The sequence below is a fragment of the Capricornis sumatraensis genome, chromosome 15 (assembly GCF_032405125.1).
Source record: "Capricornis sumatraensis isolate serow.1 chromosome 15, serow.2, whole genome shotgun sequence".
NCBI classification, from domain to species: Eukaryota; Metazoa; Chordata; class Mammalia; order Artiodactyla; family Bovidae; genus Capricornis; species Capricornis sumatraensis.
The window spans coordinates 67,138,438-67,153,880 of record NC_091083.1 but is presented as its reverse complement, the minus strand read 5'-3'; the positions used below and the strand labels follow the sequence as shown (position 1 = coordinate 67,153,880).

Genomic DNA, 15,443 nt, shown 5'->3' with positions numbered 1-15,443 from the left:
CAAAAGCATAGCATATATACAAATAATTCTGAAAGCAACTAAAAAAAAGGGGGGGGGGGTGCTGGAGATGCCAACAATATTAAACACAAGTAGTTAACCTAAAGGAATTTAAAAGGATGGAGTTACATCCAAAACAAGGAGGGATATAAAAAACAGAAGTCTAATTCCACAAGTCATCCCTAGTAACATTTCAAGTTATTAACCAGGTAAATAAAAAATTGGCAGAGTGGGCCTAATTGACATAGTTGATTTAGGATGAACCTCTATGGGCTGGTGAGTCATGTTTCACTAAAATTTCTGATGAAATGACATTGGTATGTCAATGTCTTGATGAAAAATTAGTACACAAACTTTTAAATAGAGTTATTGTAAGTCTTATGAAATTAAAATTCTCCTGCACTCTGATTTAAGATCATAAAAGCCAGAGCAGGAATTCATTATTATGAGCTGCTGGACCAGTTTTAAATCAATCTATTTGATAAAACAAGTAAGGTCCTTCCCTCCTCACCCAGGCTATGTGAAACACTGCCTTCCCCAACCTCCCAAAAGAGCAGAAGAATAAGGCAATTGCTCATTTTACTTTGTTTTTATTTCAACTTAACATGCAGTAAAAAAATTAACAGGATTTATTAGCATTTACAATGCTTACAAAGAAAAGGGACTCTAAAAGCAATTTAGTTCAGATTTAAGAAATCGTTCTAATTAAACACTTACAATAAATCTATTTCCAAATAATCAGTTTGGACCAAAATTTAAGATAGCATTTGGTAGATACTTATGTCTGCTGTCTATCTGCAGTATTTTTATATAACCTCTGATTCTTGGGATATCCAGCCCCCATTTTCCTAACACAGCAGGGAAAGACATATACATGTGGCCATTTAAATTAAAGGAGGAAATGGAGTAAGGGAGATCCCAGGCTGCAAAAATATATACAAGCATTTACCTTTTCCAGAACTAAACATTTCTTCCATAAAAATATTAATAGCCAAGCCCTATAGAACTAGGGCTGGGACTACTTCATATATAACTATTCTGTATTTTAAAAATATAGGGCAGAAAGCCTTTTGGATGATATTTATACATTTTCGCACAATATTTCTAGGTCCCTAAATGAATCATCAAGCATTATGTAGAACAAAAAAGTCTACTTTCTTACATTATCTCTTAATTTAATCTCATAAATCTCTAGTAAATATTGTAGGTAACTACATTTCAATATGAGCATTCACCTCAATAGGAAGTCTTTATAGAAGGTTTAATCTCCATGGCCATATATTACCAAAGTTCAGACATATAATGAATGGGTAGTTGGCAGACATTCGCTCTGTAAGACAAAGCAATAGTTTTTTGCCCCCTACCAACAAAAGGCAGAGTCACTTTGAAAAACTAGGGCTTTTAGAGACCATAGTACACTTCCTAGACTATGTAGAATAAAATCAAAATAAAGATGGGACTGGGGGGAGCCCCATCTCTCCCTTTACACTAACGACTTCTGGATGAGGCAACCCTTTCACTCACATGTCTGCTTTATGATGGCAGTGTTTTAGAATACAGATATACAAGTTTAGAAATGTTTTTGTCATTGTTTCAAGATGTAAAAGGAAGAGTAGTTAGGGACAAAAACCCCCATTTCCTTTCCAAATAGAACAGGGGTTTGCTATTTGCTTATTTTTGGCTCAATGTTACTTTTTCATGCTATGCTACTGAAACCTGCCAAAGTCCCTATTTCATGAGATATTAGGTTATGAGTTCAGTTATGATAGGCACTCAGCTGGCTTAGGCTTTCTCCCACTGTCCTCTGACAGCAGTCATCTTGCTAAGTCTAAGCAGGCTAAGTTAAAAAAAATTACCACAGAGAAGGTCAAAGTGCATTAATCGGTTACTAACAGAGCCATCTAATGTTAAATAGTCATGGGAAAAACCTGTTAAAATTGTTAGAGGTGAACAGAAAATCCAAATCAGGACAAGAGAGAATGGAAGTAACTACTGTAACATTTGTCAAAGAAATTGTCAATTTGTGAAGTTTTAATTCACACAGACAATGATACATTTCTGTGGTCACTAGAAACGTCCTGCTGTAAATGCATTATTTGCTTTTTTAGCCAGTACCAGAGCTCTTCTTCCCTAATGAAAATGTGATTTTATAGATATTTTCATTGACCTCTAGTTGGATTAGAAAGCACTCTAATTTGAACTCCTTAGCAGGAGTTAAATGTAACTGGAATTGTTGGATTATGGTGAAATTTAAAGATGGAATCGATATACAGGAACATACAAAAACTGTCGATGGCCTTTGATAAATTCACCCAAATTAATTCCAAAAATTGGCTTTTTTTTTTTCCCTCTACAGTGAAGGCAGCATAGTGTCAATATTGTTTGTGAAGTTTAGTATTTGCAAGGCAATTAAAACAATCAAATTTCCAAATGAAGAGTGTTAAGTCATTTGTAGACCGGGACCAACTTCTCTCTGAATTCAAATTAACAAAACTACTTTGTGGCGAGATACAAGAGTCTCGCATCTCTTTTCTAGGGATAACATCAAACGATGCATGGATTTCATGCTCCGGAAAGGAAAAACAACAGTCAGGCCAGGCTGAAAGAAGAGGGAGAGCACAAGCCGGAAGTTTGCTCACAACCTCAGAAGCTGGGCTGTATTAAACAAATACCTCTTTCCATGAGGTGTAATAGGTAGATCTTACATATTTTAGTTACCATGGAAATTCCCTGCATATTTTCAGAATCTCTAAAAGAAAAAAAACCTAAGGTGAGACTTCTGAGACACATACACAAATTTTTTGTTAAGGAAACAATCTAGTGGAATAAGACAAGGCAGATTTCATTGCTGTGTTAATCTCATGGTAAGTAAGGTTTATGACTAAGTCATTTGCAGATCTGATTTCTGAAAACACTGAGAAGAAACCCAGAATCACTGGGAGATAAATCTCAATGATAACATTAATTTACTTACACTCAAGGTAACTCTCTAAACAGTCACAGTCCAATTTTACAAGTGCAATAGGCAAAGAAGGAAAAGGACAAACGTTGCAAATAAGTTCTTGTCCTTTGGTGGTGCAGGCTCTCAGAATTCACTCTTGTCCAAAGCCTTCTGTTTCTTCAATAGCAAATAACAGCTTTTCCTTCAGTTGCTCATAGCTCTTGTAGGGTGGCAGGTCCAGGCGGTTAAAACTAAAAGAAAGAATTGTTACCTTGAGAAAAGGATATATACTAACAATGGTTTCAAAGCCAGGCAAAATAAGGTCGAAATCTCAGCTCCATCACTGGGCCCCTGGGCACCTGTGTGTTTTTTTTTTTTTTAACTTTTCTGAGTCTTTTTTCTTTGGTAAAATGAAAGTTAACAGTATTTACCTCTCAGGATACAATAAAGAAGAAATAAGCATATATAGCATAGTACCAGATGCTCAATAGGTACACAGTAAAATGCCAGTCCTCTTAAACTTTCCCATTTACTCTATAATCAAACGTGGCCAACAAATGTTTGCTGTTTGGGCTAGATGGTAAACATTAATACTTTAGGCTTTGTGGGTCATAGGTCTCTTATCAAAAGGTTTTAAACATACCCCATTAACAATAAAAATATTTTCTGATCTCATATCTAATATGCTGGCCCTACTGACTTTCTCTTATTCTTAACTGTGAATTTTAAAAGATATCTTCTAATTTGGGGGCATATTAAGGACACTTTCACAAGGTACAGGCAGTGAATCTGCCCTAAAGCCTTGGCCTTCTGCTATAGTTTTAGGATAAGTGCAGGGAGATACTTGGCGGGCTTTCCAGGCAGTTCAGTCACAAAGAAGCTGCCTGCCAATGCAGGAGACACAGGAGACATAGGTTTGATCCCTGGGTGGGTTGGGAAGATCCCCTGGAGGAAGAAATGGCAATCCACTCTAGTATTCTTGCTGGGAAAATTTCATGGACAAAAGAGGCTGGAAGGCTGTGATCCATGGGATCACAAAGTGTCAGTCATGACTGAGCACTCACTCAACAGATACTTGGTAACAGATGAAATAATGTAACCACAAAGGGAAACTAAATTTAGTTATAGAAATGAACAAATAAAAACATGGAACTTGAAAAAGTAATGAGACTGGTTTTCATGCATGACTGAGATAAGCTGTTCACAATAATGTAATGGCACAGTGTGTTCCAAGTTTAAAAAAAGAGACAAAAGTCAAATCAAAACATATGTGTACAAGATGAGTGTAAGAAAATCAACTGTATCTCGATATACTAGCAATGAATAATCTTAAGTGAAATTAAGAGAACAATTCCATTTATAATAGTTTCTAAAATAAAATACTTAGGAATAAATTTTTCAAAAGAAAAGAAGGACTTATGTAATAAACACTACAAAACACTGTTGAAATACATCAGACATCTAAGGAAAGGGAAAGACACCTGATATTCAGAGTCAGAAGACAATACTGTTAGGATGGCAATACTCCCCCAAATTAATCAATCAATTTGTATCTAAATCCCGGCTGATCTCTCTGCAGAATTGGACAAGCTGATCCTACAATTCATATGGAAATCCAAAGGACCCAGAAGAGCAGAAACAATCTTGAAAAAAGTTGGAGAATGCATATCTAATACCAAAACTTACTGAAAAGATAATAATCAACACAATGTTACTGTCACTGTGGACAAATAAAGATCAATGGAAAAGACGTGAGAATTCAAAAATAAACCCATGTATTTATGGTCAACCGATTCTTCAACAAACATGCCAAGCTGTTTTAAAAAGTTGTATTAATGAAAATACAAAAGAGCACACAAGAGCATAAAAAGGGCTGCTGGTGCTGCTGCTGCTGCTAAGTCACTTCAGTCGTGTCCGACTCTGTGCGACCCCATAGACGGCAGCCCACCAGGCTCCCCCGTCCCTGGGATTCTCCAGGCAAGAACACTGGAGTGGGTTGCCATTTCCTTCTCCAGTGCATGAAAGGAAATATGAAAGTGAAGTCGCTCAGTCATGTCTGACTCTTAGCGACCCCATGGACTGCAGCCTACCAGGCTCCTCCATCCATGGGATTTTCCAGGCAAGAGTACTGGAGTGGGTTGCTGCTGGGAGCCAGTGTGAGGAATCCCGCCCGTGACAAGGTCATGAGGAAGGAAGCTGACATACGCAAGGCGTGCTCAGACTTCAGGGACCCCTCTGGAAATTCCTAAGCATGTACCCCAACAAAAATCTGCCGGCATTTTCTGGAAAGAGTCAATTTAGGGCTTTAGTCTTCTGCATTTGAAAGAGTGTTTCAATCCAAAAAACCCCTTTGATGGCTTTCTAGCCTGCCTGCAGGACTCGTACAGCTGCGCATGTGATTGTTTGAGGCCTCCTGACCGCAGGAGGCACAGGAAGCTTAAAACATCCCAGGAATGTAGGGGCTTCGGAAGAGTCAAAATCTTTAGAATAGGACTGATTAAAAGTTTCATTTGTTGAGTCAATGCTTGCTGCCAAATTTTCATATCCTTTGTTTTTAGATATAGTTGGTATATAGAAAAACAAGTAGCAGACCTTGTATTAGCAACATTAGATCTTTGAGTTAAGTACCTTCTTTGTTATAACCCACTGCGCCTTTGTTCTATAGAGATGTAACTTTAGCGCTTTTAAGGAGATGCAGATTAAAGAAAAACACTTCAGGGGAAACAAAATTAACATTCATTAAGGAAGAGAGCCAGAAAGTGTTAACAAGCCTCTTGGCCAGAAGATAATGTAAATCACCTGAGACCTTTTGTATACAAAATGATGTATAGAAAGAGTCTGGGCTGCGAACGCTACATAATTTTGTGTTACCCATTGATCTCCATGTTTTATCAAAAGTATAAAAGGCCTTCTGAACAATAAAGGAGCGGACCAGCTTCTGGGACCAGTTTCTCGAACTAGTCTCTCGGCCTGGTTTCTTGGGAATCTGGCTGCCCCCGTGTCTTTCTCTCTCTCTTCTTCTCTCCCTTTCCCTCTCTCTGCTCTTTACTTTAATTTCAGGCTGAATCTCCACCTGGGGCGCGGAGGCTCGCCAGGTCTACTTACTTGCCCTGGCTGTTAAGACCCACGCGAAAGGGAGCTTAAGGCGAGGCACCCTTAGATATTCAAGTGGGCGCCGGTGGCCCAACGTAGATGGTGCAAATTCCTTGTCTGGAATTTTATTGGTCTTCCGCGTAAACCAAGCTATTCAGCCCTCTTCCTCCACTTTATCTTCCTACTACGCTATAGTTTCTTAATCTAATCTTATATCAATCAATAAACAAGTCTTTGCACACCAACGCCGTCCACCCTTCGAATTCTCTGGATCCACTGGGGCTGGACCCCGGCAGGTTGCCATTGCCCTCTCATAAAAAGGGCAGATAGGGAAAATACACAAATGTCCGGCAAGGTCTATATATGACTACTGAAATGTCTCACAAAATAAAGTGCAAATATTGTTGGCATTACATTGAATTCCGACATTTTGTATTTGAGTTAAGATTAGAGTTTTTAGTTTTGTACATTTTTGGAAATGCGGTTAAACTACATTTATAATAAGAAAATATTATTTCTGTCACTATGCTAAGAGTATCTCTCTCTATAGCTACCTAGATTTGATTTCCTCCTCTGCCTACAGAGAAATGTTGAAGTGTTTTCTAAATATCACGTTTCAAAAAAGAAAAAAAATGCAGTGGTGAGAAAAGGGATTAACTGTAAATTGGTAACAGGGATTGTTTTGGGGTGACAGAAATACTCTAAAACTGGATTGTAGTGATGGTTACTTCTTTGAAAATCTACTAAATATTACTAGATTAAAATGGGTAAGTTTTTTGTTACATAAATTATATGTCACTAAAGCTGTTAAAAATAATTCAATACCATGAGGAAAATATTTCATTTCTAATTTGTAACATGCTGTAGTATATACAAGATAAATGAGAAAAGGCTATTTTCTACACTTTTTAAAATTTTTATTTTGGAGTATAGTTGATTAAATTGTTGTGTTAGTTTCAGGTGAACAGTAAGGAGTTTCAGTTATACATAAACACTCTTTCTGATTTTACTTACCAGGTATGACTTCTAGGCAACCAATTTTCTTTCCCGACTTTTTCAATGCAGAACTTCTGTGGCCCATTGCTCCCTAAAATGTAGTGAAATCATCAACAGTTTGATAGTGTAATGGTTCTCAAATTGCTATCCCCAATTCAGCTGTATCAGCATCACCAGGGAACTTACGAATCACAAATACATAGGGCCCAACTGAACTGAATCAAAAACTCTAGGGGTGAGGCTCAGCAACAATATTTTAACAAGCTTCCAGATGATTCTGATGAGTGCTCAAGTTTGAGAACCATATTGTTAATACATGCTAAGGAGGAGAAAATGCAGTTTCATCTACACCCCTTAGCTAGAACACCAGAATGCTGTAATTAATAATATCTCACATAAGAATAGAACGCATAAAAAGTTTAATTTCAGTTTTAAACAGGGAAACTTAAAACTCACTATCTTATAAAACTTGACTTAAATAGAAAACTGTGACAGCTTTAGAAAATATAAACTACCTAGTGAATTCAACAGGTCCTGTAGGGTGTACCCTTACACCCTTTTTACCCAGCTCTTGCCTCTCATTTATCTTGAGGCGGCTGTTAATGGTTATCTTTTAGTACTAGTTTCCTAAAAACATCACTACTGCCCCCTAAGCAGCATTTATTGGTGGTCACAAGGATTGGAAATACTACTGGACTTTTGAATTAAGACAGCACCAGGCACATTTAATGTTCTGCCATGGGTAAAATAAGTCAAGCCAAAGAATTTCCTCATGTTCCACCTGACTAAACACAATACTAATATAAATTGGTAGTACTTTTGCATCTACTAACACTGAAGTGTTTTCTTAAGTAGTTATGTGAAAAGCCCAGTAACGTAAGATATGGTGATTATGAAATAGGATAGCTAAAGTAACAATTGAGCTTGCAATTATTAGTTTATGTACTGCACATTCTCTCAATGTATTATAGCATTTCTAGCCACACAGATGACAAGTTTAATAGTGCTAATTAGTATATAACAGTAGAGTCTGGATTACTTTTAATAGACTGAATCAAATATCAAAATAGAGAAATATGAAATGAAGGGTTCTCAGTGAATTTCACTGATAAAGGCTATTTGACAAATAATATCAGTTACCCTGGATGCTTTCTAAAATTTTATGGACTTACTTGTAAGACATCATGTTGTAAACATAAACTGAAATTTTAGGCTGTCTATTGTTTTCAATCTTACTGACAACTGTCCCTAAACCAAACAACCTTCATATAGACTCCTGCACGTTTATTCCTATTTTTCAACCTATTTCAACTTTAAAAAGGTCTGAGGCCTTTTAAATATCAGAAAGTGAAAGTGAAGTCGTGTCCAACTCTTTGCGATCTCATGGACTGTAGCCTACCAGGCTCCTCTGTCCATGGGATTTTCCAGGCAATAGTACTGGAGTGGATTGCCATTTCCTTCTCCAGGTAATCTTCCCGACCCAGGGATCAAACCCAGGTCTCTCGCAGTGTAGACAGATGCTTTACCGTCTGAGCCACCAGGGAAGTCCTAAATATCAGAGCCTGGGCTTATCCTGGAAGTCCATGGTTAGACATTATACTTTAAGTTCTACCTCATTTTTCCTCTATTTTAATCAGCTATATTTTGGCAAGTATATTATCCTTAATTCATTTAGGCTATTTCCCCTTTCTCTTACACTAATTTTTTTTGTCTATTATTTTTTACATTTTCTATCTGTTCTTTCATATTTCAGTAATTCTTATATACAAAGAGCTTCTGACCTTCTCTTAGATCAGCTCATTTAAACAGGAACAACTTTTTGTGTCTTCTAACAGTTTCCCAGATATACATGTACTGAAATAAATATAATTTCTTCATAAATCACTTAAAAACTTCTCAATATTACAGCTAGTGTTATGTATTTTTTGGAGGTTGTAGATACATTCATATCTACCAACTTCATTATATAATATTAAAGATATAAATATGTTACAAAAATGGGATATTAGACCTGATAAGGTCAAGATCCACCAGATTTAATTATTATATACTTTACTCTTACAACTTTCTTTTCCTATACTGGGTGGAAGGGAGGTTAAACTAATTGTCCTCTAAAATTTGATGAATCACAATTTCACTGTATGTCTTCCAAAAGTATCCTTCTGTATTGCTTCAGACTACTCCACCCAATCCTAATATTTCTAAGACCTAGTTCTTATTTTTTTCATAATCAAGTTCCCAGTTTTTATTGAGAAACTTGTAGCATTTTTTTCTTCCTTTTAGTCACTATTCCTTAACCTCTCCAAACCCCAACATGGTCTCTCTTTTTCAAACTAGAGAGCATTCTCAAAGGTGACCTCTCCAAAAAGGTACTTGGAAATTATCTTTTTTGAGACTTCTTTCTCTGCAGCACTAGATAAAAACTTCCCTTCTATATTGCTTCGGAGAGACTAAAATATTTTTCTTTTTTACTCCCTGGCCTCTCCTCTGCCTCTAGGGTAGTTCTATCTCAACCCTGAATACACATGTTTTTAAGCATCAGCTCTCTATTCTTTGTATTCTATTGCTGCACAAGCCCATCCATTCTCACAGCTTCAAATGTCACTGCTTCACTGCTCTTATGAGTCTATTTTCTCTAACTCTTACCTCTAAACTCAACACTTATAAAACTGTCCTGTCATTGAAAGTTTCTACTTGGTCGTCTGACAGTCACCTTACACTCAGCAGATTCCTCACACTCCACAGCTTCTCCATGTTGCATAAAATGTGAGCATTCTTCCTTTATATTTAATCTTCTAATCAAGTTTTACTTCTGCCTTTGGAACTCCTCTTATTTCTGCTTTTTCCATCCCTATTTTCTCTCTTAAGATCAGTTTTTTATCATAGCTCGAATGGTTTCTTCCTATTTCCACGCTTTTCTATTTGCATGCTATACTATCAAGTCTTCCTAAAATTCAGATTCAGCAAATTCTGTCTTCAAAAAGCTCCCAGAGCTTCCAAAACTCTAAGTAATGTCCAAATTCTTTTGGTCTGGTTTTTAAAGTCTTGAACTGGTTCAATACACTATCCAAAATTGTCTACTTGTCTACTTATTTTTTTACCTTTTGGCTATACCACAGGGCACGTGGGATCCTAGTCCCCCGGACAGTGATTTGTATTTGCGTCCCTTGTGTTGGCAGTGCTGAGTCTTCACCACTGGACTGCCAGGGAAGTCACCTACTTGATTCTTTAATTTTGACTCTCTTTTTCCAGCAGACTTAAGGATTCCAACTTCTATCCTCCCATGCTACTTGCATATTGTTAGTGTTAAATAAAGACCTGAATTTACTTATTATTTAATCACAAAATATTCTTATAGTCATTCATTTCTAAACAACATACAATTTAATCAGTGACTATTATGTGACAGGCATTAGAAATAAAAAGATGGAAGATATGGATCTATCTCAAGCAGCTCCAGGTATAACAGGGAAGAGTAGTAAATAAGTCATTAAAACATAATACAAACAATAGTGGCTGGCTCACAGGAGACACTGAAATGTTTGCCAAATGACTGAACAATGTGGAGTCTAGCCTAAGAATTAAACATTTTTGAGATACGGATTACAAAGTGATTTAAAAGTTGACACAAATCCCAGTTAACTGTATCTAATTAAGAAAATAGCTATACTTTGTTATTTCTGATATACTGTCTACACATTAAGGTAACAGCAGTGTGATCCTGTAGACATACCCATGAGGTCAGCAAATCCTCCAACTGGTAGTCGGCAGGTCCCAGTAACAAACTGCAAAAGTCGCATTCTCTTCTCATTATCGATTTCTTTAACAAACTGTTAAAAGCACATTAAAAGAGATACATAGGTCATATATTAGCATTCAGAATACTAAACAAAAAAGGAAAAAAGATCATTTCATATCTTAGTTGAACTGCCAGGGTCAGATGCACCAGAAAATGCACCTATCACCGTGGATGGTAGAGCTGCTTCCTGCTTGTCAAAAGCCCCACTAATCAGCCCCCTCCACCAATACCAATCCTAGTACCACAACCTTATAGGTAAATAGAAAAAGAAGAGTGCCCTGGGCTCGAGAGCACCCTACTTGTGCAGCCTCAAGATCAGCTCCTCTAGGGCACCCCTCCTTTTACCCCTAGATCTGCCTGTCCAACAGACATACATGTGGTTACAAAGGATGCAAAGTCTGAGTTAGAACAGACTTTTTGGTTTTATGAACAAATGATATTAAGCTGACAAATTCTGACCTGGTTATATCCCAGGAATGTTCTTCTCTCAATGTTCTTTATGTTTTGGTATAGCTATGTGTTGCCAGAATTATGTGGCTTTTAACTCCTACAACCCTGACTCAAAACATTGAGTTTCTAGAGAATGCTTTCTAGCCTGCAGCACAAGAATTTTGGCTCAGCGAAATTTTTTGTAAAGAATTTTTATCTTATGGTACTAACTTATACAAGCTTGGTCATTTCAGCTTATGAGTTTTTTTCTAATTTATTTTTAATTGAAGGATAATTACAATATTGTATTGGTTTCTGCAATACATCAACGTGGATCATCCAGAAGTATACAAATGTCCCTTCCCTTCTTACAAGTTTCTTTACATAAAAAGCAGGCATTAAAAAAAATTTTTTTTTTACTGTGGTTAAATACATATAAAATAAAAATTTACCATTTTAAGTATTCAATTCAATGACATTAAACACATTCACACTGTTGTGTAACCATCGCCACCATTTCCAGAACTTTAGTTTACCAAACAAAAACTCATTTCTTTAAACTTTCCTCCTTGCTTCTGCCTTCCTTCTTCTCCCCTGTCCTTGGTAAACTCTATTCTACTTTCTGTATCTATAAATTTGCTTATTCTAGATACTTCATGCAAGTGGAATCATACAATATTTGTCCTTTTGTGGCTAATTTCACAGCATTATATCCTTAAGGTTCATCCATGCTATAGCCTGTGTTAGAATTTCCTTTCTTTTTAAGGTTGGACAATATTGCATCATATTTACATATCACATTTTGTTTATCCAGTCATCTGCTGATGGACATTTTAAGTTGCTTCCACCTTTTGGCTAATATGGATAATGCTGATTATGAACATAGTTATACGATAAGTATCTGAGTTCCTGCCTTAAATTCTTTTGGGTATGACCAAAAGAATATATTGTTGAACCATAAGATAATTCTATGTTTAACATTTTGAGGACCCACCAAACTGTTTTCCATAGTGGTATACCATTTTATATTGTCACCAGCAATGTAGGAGGAATCCCAATTTCTCCACATCCTTGCCAAGGATGAATATTTTTCATTTTTTTTAATAACACCTTAAATGGGTATTATTAAACACCTTAATGGGTGTACATCTCACTTTAGTTTTGATTTGCACTTTTCTAATGATTAATGAGCAATTTTTCAGGTGCTTGTAGCAGAAATTTTTGAGGAGACACCATTATGATTCCAAACCAAGGGCCTCTAAGTTCTAAACATTAAATAATTCTTAATGAGATAAGAATAATGAAAATCATAGTTCAGCCAATTCTATACAATCCTCAAAGCATTTAGATCAAATGCAGGGGAATGTTATTATCTGGCGTTATCTTATTCTCTAGGCAAAGGTGCAAGGCATGTGTTGCTTACTTAGCAATAGTCAAAGAATGCTGTATTCACTTATTACAATGCATAAAATGGAATGAGGACCCTGAACATACTGGTACATTTTGTTCTATTACTCATTTCCATATGTGATAAGCATTTTCTACAAAGTTATGGTTTATCTTCCATAAGAAAGAAACTGAGACAAACCTGCCAAAACCACATGATTTGTTTACTTGTCCTAGTATAATGACGGTAGATGGCATGTCTTTGCCAATCATTCAAATCAATCTCTTGCATCCCACATAAAAGAACCTTTAGGGATAAAACAGACAAGATAGTTTCTTTAGGTAAATGTACAACCTATATAAAAATGCTAGACGTAGACAAGACTAATATTAAATGATTTTCAAAAATTAATCAGGAGGCTTTAGCTAAAAATGTGTGTGTCAAGAATTTCATCAAAATTTTAGCTATATTATGCTTTTGAACTATGGTGTTGGAGAAGACTCTTGAGAGTCCCTTGGACTGCAAGGAGATCCAACCAGTCCATTCTGAAGATCAGCCCTGGGATTTCTTTGGAAGGAATGATGCTAAAGCTGAAACTCCAGTACTTTGGCCACCTCATGCGAAGAGTTGACTCACTAGAAAAGACTCTCATGCTGGGAGGGATTGAGGGCAGGAGGAGAAGAGGACGACAGAGGATGAGATGGCTGGATGGCATCACTGACTCGATGGACGTGAGTCTGAGTGAACTCCGGGAGTTGGTGATGGACAGGGAGGCCTGGCATGCTGCAATTCACGGGGTCGCAAAGAGTCGGACACGACTGAGCGACTGAACTGAACTGAACTGAACTTATATATAAAAGTTGAGTTTCCATGTTTGGTATCATATATACACATATTCAGGTGAATAAGTTCCTCACTGGGCAGAGGTTCTAATACCTTTGGCAAAATTTTATATTTTTTGGATAAACTATAGACTTTTAACCACTGGGGATTCTTCAGAAACATACTGCCAGAAGAAAAAAATACTACTGCCATTGGAAAGATAGTGAAGTGTGTTGAAAACAGATACGTGAAGCATTATTTACCAGCATGCTTCAGAGGAAAGGAGAACTCATTACCTCTAATTCCTTTGCATCAAAGTACTGTAAATATTGCTGGGGAAGAATTTCATTAAAGCCCTCAAAGAAAGCTTGCGTCTGTTCTTCAACACCACGAGACAATCTCCATTCAGCTACCATTCTGGTAAGTAATTATAAAAAAAGACTATGAGGAAGTTTAGATTTTACCTTTAAATTTTGAGTATAAAAATAAGTTTTAAAAACTTTACCATGAAAAGTGTCAAATACATATAAGTAAAATAAATGAACCCTATGTACAGATATCTTAGCTTCAAGACAATACCAATCTTATTTCATTATGCTTCTATCCATACCCTAGACAGCATGTAATTTCATCTTAAACAAGTATTTCAGTATATATTTCTATTAGTCTCTTGTTAAGAAACAAACTATATTTCTATCATCACACAAAAAAGGTAACAATAATTCCTTTATATCAAATATTCAATGCTCAACTTCTACTGACTGACTCAAATTTTTGGACATACTGACTGTATCAGATTCAATTTTCTTCTAATTTTCATCTACAAAGACACATATCAATATGAACAGTTAAAATCACATCAAATAAAAAACTTTCTGCTTTGTTACAGAATGATTTTAATGAGCAAACAAACACATATTTTAGGCATTTGATTACTTGATGACAATTTCAGACAACAAAAGTTCTAAAGTTTATTAAACTCTGAAATTTTGGAAAATAGCAGCGTTGGTTGTATTGGACCAATCTCCCTGGTGATTATAATTACAAACACTGGGCAAATTATGGATATCAAATGCCTGAAGGCATCAGATAGAAACCAAAGGCAGGCAGAAACTGGTGGGGACAAGATTCCTGAAGGAGGCTGGCACACTGGAGCAAAGCCACATTTACTACACTTTTCCTCGGAGGGCACTGACAGTTTACATAGAGCACAGAGAAATGAAACTCAAAAGCAACAGTATCACTGGGCTGTGGAGACATAAGGTTAACAGCTTAAAGCTGCCAAAGCAGCCACAGAAAAATCCCTGAAAGAAAAAAGACAGAGGGAGTTCTGAAATCTGCACTTCAAATCCTTAACTGACTCCTAAATACACATGTGCAAAATGATGAGATGCCAGGGAACCCTGTCCAGTGAACAACTGGAGAGTCAAAGACCCAAACAGAAATTTTGGTAGTCACCTAGTGCTGCAGAGACAGAATTTAAGTTTAATTCTCACAAGTTACATGGAAAATACCTGGGCTTCCCACTGTTCTAAGGAATGAAGAATCATGTTCTAAGGAATAAAGAATATGTTTTAGGATTAAAAGCAAAATGGAAATAGAGTAGCTCTAGCAAGCATCCACAAAATGAATGTGATCTGTCCTTAACTTTTTGTCAAAACAAAACTCAATATACTTCAAAGAAAAAAAAGAAAGAATTCAGAGTCTCTACCATGTGTTATCCATAATGAAAAAATGACTACATGTGTAAAGAAGCTGAAAAACGTGACTCGTAAGTGAAAAAAGTCCATAAATAATAACTGGGAAAACTGATAGCCCAATGTTGAAGTTAGTAAATACTTTTAAAAAACTATTAAAATGTATTAAATAATTTAGAGGACAAGATGGACAAACTGTATGAAGAGATAAAGATTCTCAACACAGAAGCTCTTCAAAGAACCAAATGGAAATTTAAGAATATCTGAAATGAAAATTTAATT

General features: G+C 36.3%; 1 protein-coding gene across 1 annotated transcript in view; it reads right to left on the bottom strand.

Annotated features, from left to right (window-relative positions):
* Window positions 1-216: 216 nt before the first annotated feature.
* The window catches only part of ITCH (itchy E3 ubiquitin protein ligase), a 69,082-nt gene continuing 53,855 nt past the window's right edge, over window positions 217-15,443 (bottom strand). The window contains exons 19-23 of the mRNA XM_068987604.1: window positions 13,761-13,881; window positions 12,844-12,948; window positions 10,761-10,857; window positions 7,046-7,118; window positions 217-3,189 (exon numbers count right to left, since the gene is read on the bottom strand). Coding sequence (XP_068843705.1) covers window positions 3,090-3,189; window positions 7,046-7,118; window positions 10,761-10,857; window positions 12,844-12,948; window positions 13,761-13,881 — 496 coding nt within the window. The 3' untranslated portion in view covers window positions 217-3,089. The remainder of the gene's footprint in view (window positions 3,190-7,045; window positions 7,119-10,760; window positions 10,858-12,843; window positions 12,949-13,760; window positions 13,882-15,443) is intronic.